General features: G+C 53.3%; 7 protein-coding genes across 7 annotated transcripts; 4 read left to right on the top strand and 3 right to left on the bottom strand.

Moving 5' to 3' along the window:
- Positions 1-1,099: 1,099 nt before the first annotated feature.
- CTHT_0005620 (putative RNA annealing protein) lies at positions 1,100-2,932 on the top strand (the record flags this gene model as incomplete). Its single annotated transcript, XM_006691033.1, has 5 exons — positions 1,100-1,324; positions 1,393-1,422; positions 2,236-2,325; positions 2,382-2,546; positions 2,609-2,932. The coding sequence occupies 5 exons, from the start codon at positions 1,100-1,102 to the stop codon at positions 2,930-2,932; spliced, it is 834 nt and encodes a 277-aa protein (XP_006691096.1).
- An 866-nt stretch (positions 2,933-3,798) lies between these two features.
- Positions 3,799-5,493, top strand: CTHT_0005610 (hydrolase-like protein; the record flags this gene model as incomplete). The annotated part of the gene is made up of 2 exons (XM_006691032.1): positions 3,799-5,219; positions 5,283-5,493. The coding sequence occupies 2 exons, from the start codon at positions 3,799-3,801 to the stop codon at positions 5,491-5,493; spliced, it is 1,632 nt and encodes a 543-aa protein (XP_006691095.1).
- A 480-nt stretch (positions 5,494-5,973) lies between these two features.
- CTHT_0005600 (uncharacterized protein) lies at positions 5,974-6,306 on the bottom strand (the record flags this gene model as incomplete). Its single annotated transcript, XM_006691031.1, has 1 exon — positions 5,974-6,306. One exon carries the CDS (start codon positions 6,304-6,306, stop codon positions 5,974-5,976), a length of 333 nt encoding a protein of 110 aa, XP_006691094.1.
- Positions 6,307-7,459: 1,153 nt separating this feature from the next.
- Positions 7,460-8,375, bottom strand: CTHT_0005590 (putative Co-chaperone protein; the record flags this gene model as incomplete). The annotated part of the gene is made up of 3 exons (XM_006691030.1): positions 7,460-7,671; positions 7,881-8,270; positions 8,348-8,375. 3 exons carry the CDS (start codon positions 8,373-8,375, stop codon positions 7,460-7,462), a joined length of 630 nt encoding a protein of 209 aa, XP_006691093.1.
- Positions 8,376-9,743: 1,368 nt separating this feature from the next.
- Positions 9,744-10,543, top strand: CTHT_0005580 (putative vps protein; the record flags this gene model as incomplete). The annotated part of the gene is made up of 2 exons (XM_006691029.1): positions 9,744-9,791; positions 9,866-10,543. 2 exons carry the CDS (start codon positions 9,744-9,746, stop codon positions 10,541-10,543), a joined length of 726 nt encoding a protein of 241 aa, XP_006691092.1.
- A 5,067-nt stretch (positions 10,544-15,610) lies between these two features.
- On the bottom strand, positions 15,611-15,922 carry CTHT_0005570 (uncharacterized protein; the record flags this gene model as incomplete). Its single annotated transcript, XM_006691028.1, has 1 exon — positions 15,611-15,922. One exon carries the CDS (start codon positions 15,920-15,922, stop codon positions 15,611-15,613), a length of 312 nt encoding a protein of 103 aa, XP_006691091.1.
- A 4,575-nt stretch (positions 15,923-20,497) lies between these two features.
- CTHT_0005560 (uncharacterized protein) lies at positions 20,498-20,998 on the top strand (the record flags this gene model as incomplete). Its single annotated transcript, XM_006691027.1, has 1 exon — positions 20,498-20,998. One exon carries the CDS (start codon positions 20,498-20,500, stop codon positions 20,996-20,998), a length of 501 nt encoding a protein of 166 aa, XP_006691090.1.
- Positions 20,999-22,103: the final 1,105 nt, after the last annotated feature.

The following is a 22,103-nucleotide window of genomic DNA, read 5'->3' as shown; positions in this document are numbered from 1 at the left end:
GGTTGGAAGGCCAGCAAAGCAGAGGGGCTTTGGAGGGGTTGTAGTCGCGCTAGAGAGACGAGATCTGCTGAAGTACAGCAGATCCAGGTTGGAACTCGCTTTCCCACATGGAGAGGCGGTGCAGTTGTCAGAATGGCATGCTCACTGCTTTGCTTTGTTCATGTGCTTTCCACTTCCCTCTTATTTTTACATCTATTCAAAGTGCGTAATAATTGCTTGGTGACGTATGGTTTTCCAAGGCTGCCGGAAACGGGATTTGAGTGAGCTCGCAACCACCCCATCTTTGATCTGATCCAGAGGTTGTAGTTGTCTGCAGGTCGCAACGCACAGATGGCTACGGACAAACAAGCGTGTAGCGCTGCGATTTGTACCAGTACCCATCCTAATATATGAAACAAGCGGGGCGCGTTGTGGCTGGAACATCGAATCAATCCTAAAATAGTTTAGCGTAGTATGACCGCCTGGGCCGCGCCACTCTGATAAAGCACTAGCGCCAGTGGAAGGCTCTGCGACATGTTGCCTTGCAAAGTTGCGCCGGTCGCCTGCGGCTGCTTGTTGCTTGCCAAGTTCCCGCCCTTTAAAATCCTCGCGCGTCTTGCTCCCTTCCTCCACGTTCTCCATCAGCCACCACACCTCACCTGGTCTCCAACATCGACCAGCTTTCCCCTCCCCCCCCCCCCAAGAAAAGTTCCCAACTGCCACTTCTGAGTTACGCTCGGGCCTGTACAAGAATCGTGACAACCTGAGCTGCTCTTTTTTTCCCTGGCCAACAGCAATATTCGCGACCCTAATCCACCGTTTCACTGCCCGACCACAGCGATCGCGTTTTGCGCGACGTTTATCGCTGCGTTTTACATCTCCCAACGCGACTTAGCCAGTTCGGGCACCTGAAGTTCCGAATCAGCCTTGTCGCGTCTACCATTTTACGCCCTTAAAATCACCCTCTGATTCTCCACGGACCTCGTCTACTTTTCGAAGCTTTCTTTCCTCGGCAAGAGTCGGCCGCTTTTGCCAACCATCCATCACCCATTCATCACCCTAGCCAATTATCCATCACAAAACCATCTCCTCTACCGCATCCGCCGTTCCAACCATCAAGATGTCCGGCAAGCTCGACCAGACTCTTGACGAGATCCTCTCTAGCCAGCGGCGCGACCGCAACCGCCGCCGCTCGCGCCGCTCGTCTGGCGCCAAGGCCACTACCAACACTGCTCCTGCTGGCGGCGTCCAGAAGAGCTCCAAGGCTGCTCGCAATGCGACCAAGCCCACGCCTGCGAAGACTGGCGGTCTGACCGGCGAGAGCAAGATTGTGGTCAGCAACTTGGTACGTATTGCAACCATCGCTGTGGTCAGCGACCCGACATGTTAAAGTTCTTCGCTAACACTCCTCAGCCCAAGGATGTCTCGGAGGCCCAGATCAAGGTATGTTACTACCGATGAGGCTACTGATGCCCTCCGGCTTTTGTCGACACATTTTTTCCCCACGCGGCGTCTCTCCTCGACCTTTGTCCTCGGCGGACCATTGGGGACGGGCCCCATCACCCCTCGTGCTCAAGCGCGGCTGTCTAGATCTGCCAGAGCTCCTCCACGATGTGCATGCTGGGCACAGCCTGTTTACATCCCCGATAGGCGGCCTCTGTAGCCCGTGAGAGTTGAGCAAGTCCGCGTCTCGCTGCAATTTCCGTCCGGGTCGCCTGGCAAGCATCCGTGATGTGTGATCATTTGCGCAGACAGACAAACGGGCGACGGCGATAACTCAGGCAAACGCCTAGCTGGGTGATTTTTTACGCACGATGCCCATCACAACTCTGGCTGGTCACCAAGTTGTTGATGCTGCTATGCCCCCAGCGAGCTGAGCAGTGAGCGGATGGCGCGGCTCTCCTCTTTTCAACATCCTGCCTGTCTTGGTCGGGTGGTTGTATCAGAGCAGCAGCTCGCATTCACTTATTTGGTGCTTGAGCCTTTCATAGCACGATGTTTTTTTCTGGATTATGACAATATGGCGGCGGGGAGACTGCTTTCTTGCCATGTCAGCCTGGGTTTTACCAGGGCTGATTATCGCCATACATTAGCGGCTTGTCGATAAGAGACTGTGTGCAGTCACACATGCCACCTGGCTGGATGGTTCGGGGGATTAGTGGGATATGGCTCGCCGGCCAGTCGCTGGTGATGCCCGCTCGAAAGATTGGCTTGCTGCTCTCACTGCTCTGCTCGCTGCTGCTACGTTTTGGTTAGGGCATCCTTGGAGGACGCCTTGACCCGTGCGACACCATGTCGTGGTCACTTGGAACAGGACGCCGTCGATTATCAACCCTCGGACTCGAAGTACGACTTCGCAAATCTCTTCGTTTGACGCTAACCACCGATTCCCCTCGATATAGGAGTACTTTCAGCAGTCTGTCGGTCAGGTTAAGAAGGTTGAGCTCTCTTACGGCCCCGGTGGTGTCAGCCGCGGCATCGCACATGTCACCTTCCACCACGCCGATGGCGCCTCCAAAGCCTTTGCAAGCCTCAATGGTCTTTTGATTGACAACAAGCCAGTCAAGGTAGGTTCCATTCGATCCTGAGCAACTGTCAATCGACAACAACTTGCTAACCATGTACTTAGGTCGAGGTCGTTGTCGCTAATGCCGATCTTATCCCTCAACCTAAGCCGCTTGCCGCGCGCATCGCCCAGCCTAAGGCTCAGCCCAAATCTGCTGCTACGGTGAAGAACACGAACGGCAACAAAGAGGGCGGTGCTGGCAAGAAGAAGACCCGCCGCGGTCGCAGCAACCGCCCTGTCAAGAAGACCCTTGAAGAGCTCGATTCCGAGATGGCCGATTACTTCGCTTCGGCCAACACTAACGACACCAACGCGAACAACGCTAATGGCACCTCCTCTGCCACCGCTGCTGGTGGCGATGCCCCGATGGAGGAGGATGTCTTGTAAATAATAGGCATACGGCGGTTTTTGATACGGAACAGGGAGATGGCTTTTTAGGGCTTGGTCTGGGTGTCCAACGTATTCGACATACTTTTTTTCGTGCGGATCAAGAGTCTTTGGGATCGGCATCGGGTGGGCGGTGAGAACGGGTTGGGCTCTTAGCTTTGAGTTTGCAGTTTTGCATCTCTGGCTTTTCGGCACAGATTGATATTCACCCCAAGTCTCGTTGGAGGTGCTGTATAATTGAATGGGCATTAGCGATACCTTTTGCTCTTAAACTTTGATGATACATAATGGCAATAACCAATATGACACCAATTGATCGTAAGCTTGGTTTGGGAATCAGCAGCCATGTATTATTTGTATCTATCTGCGCTCCGCATGCCAGAGCACCCAAGCGAGGTGTCTCTGTCAAAGTCGTCACAGTAAGTCTAGCATGTGGGAGCGATTGATTTATATATATGGTAGTGTTGACCTGCTCTCTGGTTTATCCAGCCCAGCATTTTCTCTGCCGCGTCACGCTCACCAGTGAGAGGCGGTAGAGATGGTATATCCGAAGCATGAATATCACCCGAGCGTGTCTTCCGAGTGATACTCGAGGTCCCATCCGAACCCTTTACCAAGCTTCCTTCCCCGGATTTGTTCTATGGACTGCTCTTCACCGTCCCATCCGTTCCCGGTCCGTGGATCCAAGCGGGGGAACGACGGAGGCTTCTCTCCGTTTCTCCCACCCGGTTATAACGCCGGCAAACGTAGTATCCCAAGAACCGTGAGAACGAAATATGAATTAATTGACGCTCATCTTCTTTGCGTATATTACCTCCTCTGTTCACCATGGAACTCAACAACCCTCGGATTAACGGCCTTCCAGCATGCTGACCTCAACGCTGTTCCTCGGTCTCCTGGCCGTTGCGGCAGGTAGAGCCCTTCCAGGAGTTCAGCGCAGCAGAAGCCAGGACACCTTCGAGAACCCGATCCTGTACGAGGACTTCCCGGACAACGATATCTCGCTGGGACCCGACGGGGCGTACTACTTCTCAGCCTCCAACTTCCACTACAGTCCCGGCGCTCCCATCTTGCGCTCTTACGATCTCGTGGACTGGGAGTTTGTCGGGCACTCGATCCCGCGTCTCGAGTTTGGCGACGGCTATGACCTCCCACCTTCCGGCCAGCGGGCCTACCGCGGTGGTACCTGGGCCTCAACCCTCCGCTACCGCAAGAGCAATGGCCTCTGGTACTGGATCGGCTGCACCAACTTCTGGAATACCTGGATTTACACGGCTCCAGCCCCTGAAGGACCCTGGACCCGCCGCGTCTGGCTTGGTAATGAAGTATGTTACTACGATCTTGGCCTGCTGATTGACGATGACGACACCATGTACGTCGTCTATACCGTCGACGGCGGCCGCCAGGTTAATGTGACGCAGCTCTCAGCCGACGGCCTCTCGCCCGTCCGTTCGCAGGGTGTTCTCTGGCCGGAGCAGGTCGGTGTTGACTCGGTGGAGGGAAATCGGCTGTACAAGATCAACGGCACGTACTATATCCTGAACGACAGGCCCGGTTCAACAGCCTACGTCTGGAAGTCGTCCTCACCCTGGGGCCCTTATGAAGGCAAGCCCCTGGCTGATAACGTCCCTGGCCCTGTCCCAGGCGGCGGTGCGCCGCACCAAGGATCTCTGATCCCAACCCCGTCCGGAGACTGGTACTTCATGTCCTTCACCTGGGCCTTCCCCTCCGGCAGACTCCCCGTCCTCGCCCCCATCGAATGGCAAGCCGATGGCTTCCCGACCCTGATAACCGTCAACGGAACTTGGGGCAAGACATACCCACGTCCGCGGGGCCTCCCCGCAAAGCCGCTTCGTTTCCCCTGGACAAGAACATACACCTTCTCCAACAAGACCTCCACCTCCCTCCCACCAACGTTGGAATGGAACCACAACCCCGACATCTCCTCCTTCTCTATCACAAACAACGCCCTCGTTCTGCGCACCGCAACCGTCACCAACGACCTATACAGTGCCCGCAACACCCTCACGCACCGCGTGCATGGCGAGTATCCCAAGGCGACGCTCAAGCTGGATGTGAGGGGGATGAAGGCGGGTGATCGAGCGGGGCTGGCCGCGTTCAGGGACCAAAGCTCGTATGTGGCTGTTGAGAAGACGAGTGACGGGGGTTATGAGATTGTGGGATTGTTCGGGACGGTGCTGGATGAGTGGGGGAGCGGGGCGACGCTGGATTTGGGGAGGGAGGTTGAGAGGGTTAAGGTCAGTGTGGGCAAGAAGGGGGAGGTTTGGTAAGTAAGCCCTTGAAGCGCGAGTTCGGCTTCGGGAAGAGGAGACTGCTGACGCGTGAGCAGGTTCCGGCTGTCGATGGATGCTCGTCCTAATGGGACCAGGCAGGCCAAGTTTGAATGGAGCTTGAATGGGAAGAAGTTCACAGCGTTAAAAGAGACTTATGAGCTGTATACTGGATGGCCGTTCTTCCTTGGGTATAGGTTTGGTATCTTTAACTATGCCACGAAGGCTCTTGGCGGAGAGGTTAAGGTTCTGGAGTTCAAAACGGAATAAGGGGCTATGAAAAGCGCGATATGTCAGGAGTGATTTCAATTATACTCTGTTTTAATATTTGTTGAAAACTAAGGCAACGCAGGTGCCATCTTTTATGGCCAAGCAATTGAATCTTATGCATGACTCAAAGAAGCTGTTATTGACAGCAACAACCAAAGGGATAACGTAGCAAACCTGAATGCATTCCCAAAGTTCTTCGCAAACCTGTACGCCAGTATCCGATGCTAACCAGTTGCATAACCATCTTGAGGCTCCCCTCTGATACTAAACAATCCCAAACATTAACCACACTCCAGCGCAAACCCATTACTGGAATGCCATTGCCATAATCCGAACGGTATCAGTCATTGTCCATCCAGCCTTTTACAAAAAGCCTTCAAGATGCAGATCGATGTAGGTGTGCATAATATCACCCAGCCTTTATCCCGGACGAAACAAACGCCTTGTCCTCATGGTGACATCCTATTTTTTTTTTTCGAATCAATTGCCATTCCCAAAAACAGGGTCTTTCCAGGGCCCCTCCTCCGGAGGCAGAGCAATCAGACAGGCGCCCATCCTGGCAAACTCAGCAGCTTCTTTTGCGGTGAAGGGGGTTTCGGTGGGCTGAGTTGTTTGACACTTTTCTTCAATTAGGGAGTTGGGTGTAGGAGGTTCCTGATCCCTTTGCGATGCCACAATTGGGCCCGCTAGTATTCTCGAATTCCCAAGGAGGGGAAAGCCCTTTATTGTTGAGCCATTGGAAGAGGTGCTGTTGGTTATGTTCATGTAGCTGTTGGAGGACGTAGGCTGCGAGAGAGGGAGGACGGCGAGCATTGTGATTGTAGGTATGGACGTTGAGTTCAAGCTTGAGTTGTCAAAAGGCAAAGCTTCCCAAGGGGATCAGATGTCGCTGACCACCAGAGACGCTGTTCTCACGATGCTGCCATAGAGGATGGCTGAGAGTTCAAACCAGCCTGGCACACTCGCCGTCCCCATGACCACTTATACCCTCCCCCTCCCATCCCTCTCCCTCTTTACTCCCCTCCCTCCTTGCTTCCCTCCCTCTTGGCTCCTATCACCCATGTATGATTTGACAGTACTGCGCCACCGCCTTCTCCTCGGCAAACATAAATACCTGCAATGGATTGCATCAGACACCATACCCATCTCCATCGAGATACGGCTAGAGAGGTAGGTGGCCAAAACCACCATCACATGTAGATGTATGCTACTTCACTTACACTTGGGCACCATCTTGTGAACCGGCTTAGCCTCTCTCACTAGCCTTTTCACTTTTTCACGAACTACCTGCACTACTTTGCTAACCGACGAGGCGGCCGGGTAAGACCAAAAGGTTTCGGTGCCCATAGTCCATGTTCGTAGCGAGCTGAAGCACTGGACCCGGCCATGGGTGCCCAACTTGATCCACTCCTCAGCTGCACGCAGACCAGACCGTCGCGTTTGGAGGTGCAACCGCTTGTCACCCCGCCACTAGTTCAGTGGTTACGTAGTGGAGAGCGAACATGATTGCTACGGGGGCGATTGATGGGAATCCAATCATACAAATTGCTATGTGTGTTAAGGGGTGGCAATCGGGACAAAGAAACCTTAGCAAACATACAGAGACATCAAGAAGCGGAGGAATGGTCTCTGTTGCAAATGGGATATTCTTTCCGCTTAATTTACTCATATGCTAGCTCACCAACTCGTTGCATGTGTGACTGTGACGGAGGCTCGATCACTGTGGACCGGCTAATGCAATGCAGAACCCATCTCCATCATACCCCGTCGGCTTGCCCATGTCGTATCCTTTGTATCATGAAGTTTACTTTCATTCATTATCATGTCATGCCCAAACATGTACCCTCACACCAGAAGCCAAAGAGCCCGAGGTCCTTCGCGTAACCCGATTCCGGAAATAAGAGGGATCTCTGATTGAGCATAGTCTTCAGCTGTTCTCCCTTACGCCCGATTTTCCTGCAATGTATTACGAGACAACCACCTCCTTGGCGTCCGTTGTCATCTCTTCAGCCACCTTGGGCTCCTCCTTCTTCTCGCCATCCTTCTCACCGTCCTTCTTCTCCTCCTCTTCGTCCTCACCCTCCAGTGGCGGCATGTCGTCGTCCGACTCGTCCTCGTCTTCGTCCTTTGAGCTGGAGCCGCCGAGGTTGGAGAAGTCAAGGCCACCGAAGTCATTGCCTGAACTGAGTTAGCGACCGCCTTCAAAGGGGCAAAAAAAAAAACCATTTCTTTTCCACAGAATTTCATTTCCATCCCAAGAGTGGAGCTTCAGGGTACGCACTCATTCCTGGCAGACCTCCTGCAGGCACGCCACGCTGCTTAGCCTGGGATGGAAGGGCAATGGAATAGGGGTATCCAGGGGCACAAAATGAACAACATCTACTCACCCATATTGCCAAAGTTAAAGTCATCATCGCCCGCCTCGTTCTGCTCGTCCTCATCCACCCACTTGTCGAAGTCGGTCTTGAGGAAGTGGGCCTTCTTGGTGTCTTTGAGCAGACGGGGCCAGTAGCTCTCGTTGAGCTCCTTCTTGCGCAGCTTCATCTCGACGTCGCGGGCAGTGTGATGCACCTTACTGTTCTCGGGGTCGATCTCGGCGTAGAACTCGAGGTCGACATGGTATGTCTTCTTGAGAGTATCCGAGTGGCCCGTGAAGCTCAGGGATGTCGGCTTGAGCTCCAGCTTGAGGTTCTCCTTGGGCACGTCCGGTACGCGGATGGTCAGGTAAATGAAGTTCTTCTCGGCGTCATCCTTGGACGAGCGCTGAGCCCAGAGGACTGTTGTCGCGGGATGTTAGGGTGCCGTTTTGGAAGACATAGATGGGTAGGGCTAGTTGTCTGGCAGGCCTACTTACCCTCGGGCGTGACAGTATCGGTGGCCATTGTGATCTGTTAGACGACTCAAGTGTAAGTTGGCTGATCGAGACCGGTTTGGTGTTGGACTGTGTAGCTGGTAGCTTGTATGTCTCGGACAGGTGAGGGAAGAGAGGGGTAGAGGTAACTGTGAACCGACTCTTTGAAAGATGAAGACGGAAGCTCGAGAGCGTGGTCGACTTCAAAAACCGGCGACGTGGACGTCAAGTATGTGAATTGTACTGGCGAGAGAGCAAATGGTGATCGTTGCACCAGAGACAACAGCTGTGATGGGGAGGAGAAGAAAGCACTGGAATGGGAAGAAAGTGGGGGGGGGTTGTCGTGAGGCTGCCAAATGATGTGCGCCGCCTTGCCGTCCAGGGTGACGGTGGAAATCGTCAGAAGCTCAAAGATACGCTGCTTGCACGGGCCATCCTACAGGGCTGAGCTCCTTCCCCAGGCAACAAACTCAACAGCCAGGTGGGGTTGTGCTGTTCATAGAAGCCCGTTGACATTTCTAGAAGACCAATGGTCAAGAATCGTCGTAGTAGATATGGATTGTATGTTATGTCATTGATTGTTTTTTGATCCTACAAGTATGTTGACTTTGGCTTCGAACCGGCTTCCTGTCGCAGCGGGGCTAGAGTTGGTCAGAGCTTCAGTTGGCTTTTATGAGGGAGAGCTCAACTCAATATGCCTAGATTGTAAGCTAAGCAGCCTCGAGTTTCAATGCAGAGAATCGGGGAAAAAAAAATCAACTCTCGTTATACATGGTTCATGTATTCTTTGAATTTACAGTAGCCCAACTAAAAATGCTAACCTGAAAGTCAGACTCGAGACTCTCAATAACGAAGTCTTACACAAAGCTACCACAGAAGAGGGTAAGGGTTAGACTAAAGCAGGCAAATAGTCCCCAACTAACCCTGTATACAGAGTATGGGCGTGCTTCCTAAGATAATCGTAGTTTAGTTAGGGTAATTCAAGATTGAAGATTCATGGAGTCGCAATGACTCTTTCAACACGACTTATTGATCTCGAAGGTTAGGATAATTTCCATCGTAAGATCTGATCTCGCCGGCCCTGAACCTGAAATTGACTTGGACTTCATAGTGGGGTTGCCTAGAGACCCACTGCGGGGTTCGTCAGGGGATGGCAACCACCCGTTGCCGCGCTTGCTGGTGCGCCTCGTACACCCAGCCGTCGCACTGAGAGCCTCATACGCTTGGCTCGGACAAGCACCACTCGTCCTCGGCATACGCAACACCACATCACCGCTCATCCCGGCATTCCTTGACCGCTCGGAACCTCCCATTCAAGCCATTTCGACTCGGTGTTCCGGCCGAGGATCTACCTACTTTCCTTCTCGCCCAACGGGCCCGCCACACATACACACCGGCCATGGAGACACTCAGGAATCTCTTCGGGAAGCCTGACCCTCAGGCGCAAGTACGACACCAGAACCCCCCTTTCGCATCCCGACCCATCGCCCACATCCCCAACTAACACATTTCACTCTTCAGTTCCGAAAATGCAACGCCATGCTTCGCGCGGAAATGCGTAAACTCGACCGCGAGATCGCAAACCTGAAGAACGTCGAGATCAAAACAAAGAACATGATCCTAGCCGCCGACCGCCGCGCGCGGCGCGCCGCCTCCGGGCCCAATGCCAACTCCCGCGCGAAACAGCAGGCCGAGCGCGAGGTGCGCGACTTTGCCCGCGAGTTGGTGCGCACGCGCAAGACGACGCAGCGGATGATTACCTCGCGCGCGCAGCTGGCGTCGGTCCAGATGCAGGTCAACGAGGCGTTTGCGCTGCGCAAGATCCAGGGGAGCATTCGGGCTAGTGTGGGGATTATGAAGGACGTGAATGCGCTGATTAGATTGCCTGAGCTAGCGGTGACGATGCGGGATTTGAGTGTTGAGTTGATGAAGGCGGGGATCATTGAGGAGATGGCGGAGGAGATGCTGCCAACGGCTGATGTCGAGCTCGAGATGGAGGATGAGGAGGCTGAGGGCGAGGTTGATAAAGTGTTGGGAGAGATTCTCAAGGACAGGATGGAGAAGACCGGGCCACTGCCCAGCGTCCCGACGGGGACTACCGAGTCCGTGCCTGCTCAACAGGCTCTGGAGGAAGAAGATGCCGATACCCAAGCTATGCTGGACCAGATGCGGAACAGACTCGAGGCTCTGAGGAGCTGAGCATGTTGAGGTTTGGTTTTGTTTTTTTGGGTCAGCCGATAGCCGCTTCTAAGATGGTCACTGCGGGTTTGGGAAGATGGCGTTTTGGCGTTTGGGTTCCTTGGTTGTTTGGTATGTTCTTATATGGGATGTTATATGGGATTGTTTGGTTTGCCGGAGCACCGTCCCCTGGGCATGTGGTACTGCTACGGTGCTGGAGAACCGGGGATGTAGGATTGCGGTGGATTTCCTACGATACTGGCACATTCTTGCACATAATCAATAGACACTTCGTTATGAACAGTCTGCCGGATTTAGATGGCCTAGAAGGAAGCCCGGGTGTTGTGCCTTTTCTCAGACCAGGTGCCATTACGTGACAACAGACCAAAGGCTTATCCCAGAAGTATTTATATGTCACAACAGCTCATCATCTTCTTTACTGACTTCGCTATTATTTGCTGATCTGGATCAGACACAAGAGACCTCATGTCGCCCTCAAGACTAGCAGATACCTCTGAGAGTTTTCACAATCGGATTGTGTTTACCAGTTAGGTACTTCCTCACTAACCTTCAAGCAACCAGAGTCTTGAGGGACTTGGGCAGGCGCAGCGCATAGGGGCTCCGAATAAAGTTTTGGTTACCTGTGCCCTATACAGCAAGGTTGATCTTGGACAGCCCCAAGAATACGATCATTCCCATCCGAACTCGATGATGCTTACGCCACAATCCGGCATACTCAGTCCGAAGCTTACTCCAGACATTGTGTTAAGCTGATACTATTTTCTTCCATTCACTTAATATATCAACGGTATCACAAAGGCACCGGGCTGAAGATGATGATCTTAGCTAATGGTTCCGTCAGAATGGGATGACAAGCACCACTTCGTCGCCGTAGCACATCTGAGATATCAAGACAGTCTCTGGTATTGCGCCTCGGGTGCTGACAGAACAACTCGTCATCCTCTTCTCGCAATGTCGGGATCAACTATAGCCAAACACAGCCATCCCTCCTAACGATCAATTTTTTTCACACCCCCTCCTCCCCCTTTCAGATCCTTCAAGCCCGAACATCATCACCATCGATGATGTGCCTGTTCCCCTGCCTTGGATCCGGACTTTTGGCTGAAATTTCCCGGACTCATGTCCATGTGACTGAGCCCTACGTTCCAATGGCGCTTCATGCCATCAACTTCAATGCCCGAAGACATCCTCTCTGCCACACTTAGCTGGCAGACCTTGACTCACAACTGGCCGCGCTGATCTATCAGCCCCGTCAGAAAGGGATTTGCCACACGAGTTTGTGTCGCCATTCGCGACCATATCGTCCAACCCCACGGACCGGGCTGCCTCGCTTCCCCAGATTGTGGTTGTTGTTGCCCCAGACGTTGTGTGGCCTCCGGGCCCTCACTCCACCACATACGGACGTATAATAGGCATCAACGCAGTGAAAAAGCCAGTCACAAGTATATAAACGGTCATGACGAAGCGGCTCGCGTGTGACAAGCATAAGCGAGTTGACGTTCCCTCTTCCGTATCAACCAACCAATTGCTTACAGTCCCCTTTACAAAACTGTAGTTATTGGTCGGGCGCAGACCAATGATATTTCGTGTGCATAGTCACACTCGTACGCCCATGTGATGTTGTGGGAGTCAACTTCTGAAGATCCAATGCGAAGACATTGCAGAAAAATGAAGATGTGGTGGGATGAACGGAGATGCTGTCATCGTCGCAGTGGTTCCGAATCCCGGGAACACTGTCTTGGCTCCTGAGAGGGTGTGACGTCGGCGGAGCATTCATCAACTCTCGTGCCTGTAACTGACTTGATTACTCGCTCTCAGCTCGTTGATCCTAACTATGCGATCGTCTCGCACCTTAGGGTGATCAGCCAGTAGATGACGGTTTACATTATCTTCAACAGGCGTTTCGACACTGCCAACCCTCCAGTCACCTCGTAGTGTGGTTTAACTACAAGCACCCTCGCACCCGCACTGGGTGATGCGATATCTCCCATAATCCTTAACGCGGGCGTTTGCGAACGTTGGACGGACGCTAGTTAGCATCGCCGCTCTAGCGTCACCCGAGACCTCGTTCGTGCGAGAGCGATTGGCTGTGTAATGGGATATCTTGTTGTCCAGTAACCTGACGATTTTTCACGATGTCAAGGGATACTGGACATCAGCAAGATTCCACCCGTGGTTGAGCTCATGTCGATGGTCACTAAGATAACCCCCCCTTTAATGGGCGTCTAGGTTTGGGGCGGGAAGACAGCCACCGTTATCTCGACGGTCTGTCTGCCTAACGGTAGCCAGCTTCTCCGGTGATGGGCAAAACGTGAAGTGTTGCATTTCGTATTCTCCTAGATCGAGATCTCAGGCGGCTGTAGATCGATAGTGTGTGCATTGCACTCGGACACAACTGTGAGCATGGCGATAACATGGCTATGACAACTCATTCGCCTGGCTCTCTCTCCGGGGTAACCAACCTGCATATCTGCATCTACCTAGGGTGTAAGCATGCAAACAAGCATCCGCAGTGCTGAGCTGGCCGATGCCGGTGAAAGCGAAGCGAGCGGTGAGTGCCATTTAACTGGCTACCGCCCGCCGCAGAAGCCCGCATCGAATCTGTCAACCAGCAACACCTTATCATCCGCTGATGATCATCCTAAGCAAAATGTCGCTAGCGTTATCGTCTAGTGTATAGCCGCTGATTGAGCGATTGATGGGCGGCTGGTGAACAACGCCACGAGCAACAGCGGCGTCCTAATGTGCATGCAGAGTAGCGTATTGCTGGCATAGAATCTCCACCGCTACGTTACCCAGCTTCCCTCCCGTCCCCTCTCGCAGTCTTTGCATTCATCGCCATCCATCCATAGTGTCGGTTATGAGATCCCCCTCGGGAATAGTAAAATTTTCAAAAGAAAGGAAAACCATCTCCAGCGGCAGCTAAGAAGCGGGGAAATGGCAAGTTGACGATAAGAAGCGGAGATGTGGTCTGGACTAATCGTTGAGATCGAAACCGCCTTGTGTCCGGTTTCGCTTCAAGACCCGCTGGCCACGCGGAAAAAGTGGATCTCTCAGCGATCGGCGGTCGGGATGCCGGCGAAAATGGAGGGCGGGGAGAGAGCAGCAGCTTTTCGGCGGACGGGCGGGCTGGCGGGCGGCGGGTGTGGTGTGGGTGCCACACCGGAGGAGTGTACATAGGATGTCGCCGCCGCGGACGGGAGAAGAGGGGAACCTGGTGTTCGCCACGTCCGCAATCCACAACCTCCACGATCGCCAAGTTCCTGTCCTTCTCCATCATGGACTCCGTTCTTGATGGAGTTCCACGTGGTCAAAACGGAGCAAGTTGACAGCAAAGAAAGGAAATGGAAGCTTCTGAAACAAAACCATATCAATATCAGCTTCCATATCGGATATATCCGACAGGAACCTTCAAAATATCGCAATCGCGGCGTTTTGGCCATGGCGGGAATGTCCCATCGGCGATAAGCTCTAGAATGTAACTCTTCGCTGGCAGTGCTTGTCGTCACCTGCTCAAGACAGGATAGTTCCAAAACATTGGGAATGTAGTGTAAAGCCGATCTCGAGTCTCCAGTTTCTTTTTTTTTTTTTTTTTTTTGTGTCAACACTACAATACCACACCAAAGTTTGATCTTTAACGTAGCAATGAGGAACCATTTCTAACAGCATTCACACCAGTGGACCGCCCGTTTCACACGTGTTGTTACAGCCAAGGAAACACGACCAAGAGACTGAGCCGGTGTTACCCGTCATTGCCCGTCTTAGTCTCACAATCACCAACTAACAATGATATGGGATGATATGGGAGCATATCGCAAAGTGAACCCTTAGTGTCGCGGCTTCACGCTGTCTCATATATAGAGCGCTGCAACTACAGGATAATGCGGCGATAGGCTATTGTGGTTACGATTTCAAAAAATAAATGTGCTCAGAACCGATACAGCTGTGACAGCTTACAGGCTCGATGTGATCACTTTAAGCGATCACGGTGTCATGACCTGAGCAACACTCATATACATATTACGGCCGAGGAAGGAAGAGGAGCACCGTCACGAATAATAGTCCCTCTCAGCGTGGGCATCCCGCGCGTTTTATGATGAAGCATGCATTTCTGTCAGGAGAAAGCGTTGTGAGCATGCCAACGTGGGACTCATCCCTCACCTCACCTTACTTACCTATGCATGTATGTATAAGTAGAAGATTGCGATACCAAGCAGGCGGCCACTGGAGTGGGAAGGTGCTGACGACACGTGGGGGGCAGAAGAGACACGCGTGGGAGTGATGGGAGAGGGGCAGCAGAGGGGTTGAAGAAGGATCTGACGCGCCTTCTCCTCCTGAATCGCACAGATGTGGGTGATGAAATGCGCAGGTGGCATTGATGGTGCGCTCTCGCATTGGCTGCCCGCGCACCCACTCAACCCCCCCACGTGGCCGCCAAGGAGAGAGAACATCCCGCGCCGAGACCAGTTCCAGAGCCCTGGGCTGCAAAGGGATTGGATGCTCGTTGCTGCACAACTAGGGAGCCGAATTGTGGTAACAGCTTCTCTCCTGACATGATGCATCTTTTTCGCAGTTCTGGCCTCCGTTTTGATTGAAGTCCAATCCCATGGGACGAATGCCCCTGGAAGTCTGTTTTTGGGGTTGTTTTTTTTGGCTTTTTTTTTTTAAATCTCCCCTCCACTCTTCCCAAGGCTATGGGACTGGTTACGATTGGGGATGCCCTCAGGTGATGTTGATTCTTTCCAAATCGGTACGTCCCATCAGGCTGATAATCTTCCCAATCGTACGGGAACACTTGAGGATCTTCAATTGCCGAGCGCCATCAGCAACAAAAATGGAAAATGCTCTCTGCGCTAGAAAGTCTGCTGGAAGTTCTTTTGGGACCCGGAAGAGGGTCCCGGCGACGAACAAGCCTCCAAGCGAGGAACCAGAACCGCACCACGGGGACAGGCCAGGGACAGTGAGGGTGTTGATTCCATCAGCTTGGGAATCCAGATCGCTGGGACGCACCGGCGCGTCGATACCAATCTCGTCTTGAGAACCTTACCGTCGTCGTAGAGTCTGTGATCAGTCGACGGAGGGAGTTCCGGGGAAGTGGTTCATTTCGCCTGGCTCGCTAGACTCTCCAGGAGGGGAAAGGGACGATGCTAAAAGTGGGGTTGGGTCCCAAGGATTCGGACCGCATGGCCGCGGAAGAGCATCCGGAGGTCCCAGCGCAGAGGTAATACCCTGGTCGAGGCGCTCTTTGGGGTCGAGAATCACTTCCTTGAGAACTTCCCAGCGCTCTGGGACCTTGGGACTCGCCTCTGGGGGTGTGTGAAGGAGCAAACCTGTGCCTTGGGACCGCGGGTCGAGTTCCGGTGCAGGGGAGGTGTACATCTTAGGCAGACTTGGATCTTTGGATTTTTCTCGTTGCAGACAGACTGGGAGCCGGCGCATCGATGAAAATCGACAGCTCAGTGTGCAGGATTGAGTACTGGTGGTGGCAAAGATATCAGGTTTGACAGACGGCTTTGCTCCGCAGAAACCCAGACCAAGGCTTGAAGATCATCCTTACCCGCAATCAATTGCTGTTTGTTTGCTCTCTATGACGGTGTTTGTGGCTCTTACAATCGCCTTTTTTGAGGCCGAGTCCGAAGCCGTTGGTGATGGTGATCCGGTGTCTCAAAGGGAGAATACCAATCCCTTCGACAACTGCCGACTTTGCCCCTCGATATTCCCTGCGTTGGTGTTTCCTTTTGCCAAAACTAGCCCAGCTCCACACCTCCCAAAAGTTCGGGTGGACTGGGGACCATTCACGGTCGAGATCTGCGCTTTCCGTTTCCCCGGTTTGCCCAGGCGGCAGTCGAGGGTCTGGGCTGGGTCCAAGCTCCCTCGGCCCAAGCTCGGCTTCACCGTTCGCGCGAAGATGTGCTTCCAGCGGCTCAGCGGCCCAAAAACCCCTGCGTGCCCATGCCAGTGTTTCGAAACGGCCAGTGCCCCGTGGCACAGACGCCGGCAGGCGTTTCATCCTCAACCTGACACCAAACAGCTTGAATCGACGCCGCAGCCTGTGAGCCTGCACGGCATCAGACAAGATCTCAATTTTTTGAGTTTGATCCTTCCTTTCTGCTCTTATCCGATCTTGCAGAACATTATCCGACCGATAAGGCTCGTTATCGTGTTCCGTTTGCCCCGATAAGCGTTATCAAAACGGAGATAGTGAAGCAAGGGCTAGGTTTGTTGCGCTTCGCGAGCCCAGACTCGTGGAACGCGTTCCGGTTGAAGAACCGGACCGATAAAAACCTGGGGAAACGCGCTAAGCGGGCAGGAACCGCTTTCCGGTTGTTGTTAGCGCGGTCCAGGCCGCTGGAGGGCAGGGAGGGGGTGGATGTTAGGGTTTTTGCTTCTCCACCGGCGAAAACAAAACTCTAAGCTGCGAAAAACAACAGGAAAGAAAAAATAGCGGTCTGTTTGTGCCCAAAAGCAAACAGCCGAAAGATCGGGGAAACGGGCATGTGTTGGCTAAAGTTGGACTGAGGAGATCGCGAAGATCGCCATCTTTATCACGTCATGCTGCTGATGTTGGATGAGCGTGTCATTGCAGAAGGTCGGGCACGGCAAGCAAGTCTGGAGCGCAGGCACGTTGTGAGATGCGAAGAGTGAGAAAAAGAGTAACAAGACTTTTGCAAAAACAACACGCGTTTGTGACGGGAGTTTGCAACGTTGCAGTTGAGATCAACGTGGACTCGGCCGGATGTTAGTATTCTTACCACCCGCAGAGATTTTCGCAGGCAAGAAAGAAAACTGTGGCCCGTGGATCCGATGCCGTAGCCGTAGCCGTAACCGTCGGGAGTGACATCGGCAAACTGCCGAACTTGCATTGCTCCGGCCGGTTTATGATTCGCCGAGGAATGATAACAGCCAGATACAACAACTGCCCAACAACCATACGGCCGAGATGCGACGCATTGCCTCCTGCCGGTATTGCTGCCTTGGACTTTCAGGGCATTGCTTATGATTCATTTTGGAACTTTGCTTCTCCCGAGCCAAAGACCCAGAGTGAAGCGACCAGATAAGCACTCATGGTCGATATTCCATCTCGCTTGATCGGCAAAAAACAGAGGCCATGCGGACATCCCTTCTTAAAGGTCCAGGCAGCAAGCTGTGTGAGGCGCAGGTGCGACGGGAGAATAGGTTGGATAAGATACAGCGCTGAGCAATAGGCGGGCGTAGTCAGCAACCACCGACATATTTCCTGTTCGTCCTCTTCGCAACTGCGAAAGTGCTGATGCAATCTGTACCGTTGCCCCGCCAAAAGGCCGATACGCTGGTGAGGGCGGCTTGTGCCTGCAAGACGCTGACTTACTGCACCGCCGCGAGCAAACGCCGACAGGATGAGGATGAATGGCGATGACCGTCGCGACAATGGTCGCATGCGTGACACATATCATCCACCAATATATATTGCCAAGGGAGACGGGAAAGGCACGTAAAATCCTCCATACAGGCGAAGCACCGGCCGAACACGAGAGTGAGAACATCGGGCATACTCAAAAGCATAATCTACAAGTAATTATACAGTAGCAGTTGGATTAGTTAAAGTAAGCCTTTGGATAACAGGTTGTATAGAGCTGTTGCTGCGCCCCTCCTGCAAGCTTTACTCATCAGGCAGCTAGACGTGTCACTTGCCTGATATGGTGGGTTTCGATGACAGCAGACGCAAAAACGGAGGAGGGGCTAGAAAACGGAGAATTCCAGAGTCACAACAAGACTGAGATAGAGGTGCATGCGCAACTACAACCAAATGAAAACAAACCTAAAATCAAGGAAATCAGGTTCTAAGGATGACGAATCCAGGTGACGTTGCACATCGCCCTCACCGCACCGGCAGGTGTGGTGGTGGTGAGGTGGTGAGGTGGTGAACTGTTCGCTGCAAGGCGTGCACCGGCCCCAGTGATGAGTTGGACAGCAATAGCCAAGCTAGGTAGCCCGACACTGTCGGTGTCGGTGCTGGCCAGCAAAACAGGTAGATGTTCAGGCAATAACGCCGTCAGCATAGTCCATTTTAGGCTTTTGAGGACGCCCAAACATATACAAAACATCCAACAACAAGGTCTATGACATCATAAGCAAACCGGCGGCAACCAGGCTGCGATGCATCGCTGAAGTGTACGATGTATCTTCGCTGCGTTGCCAGCCCCTCCAAATCGTGCCCAAACACCTCGGTCAACGTCATGTGCTGGAGACTCCAAACTGGTTGTCATTAGGTTTGTTGTCTCAGTGCTATCCAAGTTGCAGAGGAGGGGAACAATCAGGTTTGTGGCGATGTTCGTTGATGTGAAAGTTGTGGGTTGTGGGTTTTCTCTATGGAGAGAGCCGTTTTGCTGCGTGGGGGTTGCTATGGCTGTCACCGGTTTGTTGCTTGTCTGTTTGCCCATCGGTTCTGTTGGTGATAGCCAGCCCTTTTGGCGGCTGGATTGTGAAGTAACAGAAGACATAGAAGAGAAAAAAGAAACCAAGAAACAGCCAGGATAAGAGCATCAACGCAGGGAATAGAAAAAAAGCAAAAAAAAAAAAAAAGACAACACCACAATTGTTACAAATGTTGATTAGATACTTATTGATGTGTTTTTGCTGATTGTCTCAACAGCCAAAACGCATGCATCCGACGCTGCTTTTTCCCGCCCGACAGTTGTCGCACTATTCTCTCTTCTTTCACATCCTCGCCGTCTTTTTGATATTGATTATCTGCATTTTTTTCTTTTCTCTGTTTGCTGTGTGCCCAATCCAGGCGGTGAACAGCAAAGTGTGGCGGCCTTGGGGGTGCAGATCGACCCGGGGAAGTTGGTGTGCGTGACGGACTAAGAGTTCTGGGGGAGCGCAGGGAAAGCACAGATCCACAGCCAAGCGGGCGGATGGGGTCGGAACGAGGTGCCGTGAATGGATCGTCTCGCTCCGCGCGCGGACCCTGTCATTTCGCATTCGTACGTACTCCGTTTCCTGGTACTTACCACCAGCGGTACGTACCCAACATGGGAACCGCTGACCCTTGCGAATCCGACGCTCTGGACATTACTTTGGGATGAGGGTTTTCTTTTCCCCGGGTCCTCTAAACCAGCCCCGGAGGGACGACTCTGGAGGCACCGTTAACTGTCTGTGGTTCACTGTCTTATGCTGCCAATGGTTGTTGCTGGTCCAAGACAACGCGTCGACGTCAGCTGGAGGTATCAACGGTTGGCAATCTGAGTAGCGGGAAGGTGAGCGAATGCGCTACAATGAAGGGTGGGCGGTCAGACACCGCAAGTCGGTGCGTGCGCGCGTGCGCGCTCTGCGCGCTCCTGGGTAAAAAGCCTTCCATAAGGGCATCCCGTTTGTCCAAGCGTCTGCGCGTGGGGGGTCCGTCGGGTACCAACCCGATGCGCCGACGTCCAGAATAGAAGGGCAGCCCCGGTTGGGCAGCCACCCAGGTGCGAGCTGAAAACGGTAGTGATAGCCAAACGGAGAAAACGGGCAAAAACGGAGGTCCAAATTTTGGCAGGGAAAAGCGTCCATCCCGACGATGAACGGTGTCTGGGGGAGCAAACCCTGGAAGGTGATGAAAGTGAATCCCTGCGCCGCCCATGCCTCAAATCCTCACTCCCCCTCCCACACTCCCGCTCACACCCTCTACCCTCACACCCGTCCCCCTTGGTTCGAGGCCAACACTAGGATTTCCCCGAGGGATCGTATTTAATTGCCCCACAGGATCCCGTCTTCTGGGTCGCCCTACCCTTGTGCTCATCACAACTGGGTGAGAATATAAGACTCTTGATCCCATCATCTTGGGTTAAAGTCCCTCTTCCGTCTCCATCATCATCACGACCGTCGACGAAGAGACATCATACTCGAACAATCCGAGTCCTTGATCACTCGACACCATCGACACCAGCCATCTACACATACCACTTCACCCACTTACACAACACAATCACGATGTACGGCTCTTCCTACAGCTCATACAGCTCGTCGAGCTCCTCGACCCGTAGCTTCTTCTCTCCCTACAGCTCCCCCACGACGGCTGTCACCACGACTATCGCCATCGACATCGCTCCCAGCCCCTTCTCCACTCAGGCTCCCGAGGCTAGCTGTGCCTTCCCTTCGTGGCCCCGGAGGTCTTCGCTCGGTGGTTGGGATGCGCCTGAGGATCGGCCGTCGTGCTACTTTTCCGATGAGGAGCTTCTCGAGATCGATTCTTTCAGCGAGGACGACCTTTCTAGCCACGGTGGCTCGCCCAACCAGTCGCCCATTCCCCAGCAGCCCCAAATTGACTACGAGGCCGCCAAGCGTCAAGTCCTGCGTATCCTGGCTCTCGAACAGCGTGAGCAGCGCAGGAGGGCGGCGATGATGGGCAAGAAGCGCCGCACGAGCCCGTCCTCCAAGAAGAGCAAGGGCAGGACGGTTTCGATGATGACTCCCATCGCCGAAGCTGATTGAGCGCCCTATCCGCGCGAAATCGCGTGCATATCGAGGCGCATGTGAGTTCGGTGCGGGCCATCGACCACAAGAGCCTCGCCATTGGGTAAGTCACTTTCACCGCTGGACAACCACTCACATGCGAGGGCGGTGCCTCTCCCGACCTTTCCCGATCGTTGCCAAGAATCGATCTAACATGGCAATGCAGAAACACCACAACATGACTCATGCTTTGGTTACCTTGGGAACCTTCCCCATATCCGGGCACATATGCAGATTTCCGACAGCTGTGCCGAGGACAGCCGGCTGTTGGGTTTGGCAACAGTACCCATTTACCCCAGTGTTTTGAATTTTCGGCCCTCTTTTCCCGAGGCGCCCAAAACCTGAAAACCCAAGCAACAAAAACCTGATGAGGCAAAAACCGGCTTCACAAGCCAGTACAGCAAATTTTGCCTTCGACCGGAATTCCAGCGAAAAATCCCTCGGTCAAGGAATTTCGGTAAAAATGCCAGCTTCGGCATTTACCGAGAGATTCCTGCTCTCTGGAACGCGTCCGAGAAGCGAAATTTCTTCCAGACCTTTGGGAGCTTCGACCTGCCAAAAAACGGCGCGTTCCCCGGCAAACCCACCCGACGGATCCGACGCCCCCGCCTTTGACGGGATGCACACCTCAACACCGCCCTGCACGGCGCTGCATTGACATGCAACATGCAGCCCTGTGCGGATGCAAAACTCACCGCCTTTCCAGGGCCCAACGACCAGCAGCTACGGCCTGGGCCTGGAACTCGAAAGCCGACAAATTGCCAAAGCGCGCACCCAGAACACCGCCAGAACACTTTGGCCGGCGGCCCGTTCGCATATCTCGCACAGCACGGACCACCATCCCTAGACGTTTTTGTTTCCTCGGTCCTGTCCCCCGGGCACAGACGGTGTGGGGCGACCAATGGGATCTCATTCAGCTTTCACCTTCTCACCTTGGGGTACAGACGGGTTGCCGGCGCATTTGGTGTGACGCGCTAAGGCATTCAAATTTTTTCACTCGCATCAAACTTTGTCTTTCCTTTTTTTTTTTACCTTCTCTGGCTGGACCGAGCTTTTTTCTTTCTTGGCTACAAACTTTTTATTC

The sequence above is a fragment of the Thermochaetoides thermophila genome (genome assembly GCF_000221225.1).
Source record: "Thermochaetoides thermophila DSM 1495 unplaced genomic scaffold scf7180000011806, whole genome shotgun sequence".
NCBI lineage: Eukaryota > Fungi > Ascomycota > Sordariomycetes > Sordariales > Chaetomiaceae > Thermochaetoides > Thermochaetoides thermophila.
Note: the sequence above shows the minus strand (reverse complement) of the source record. Positions and strands in the feature narration are given on the sequence as shown.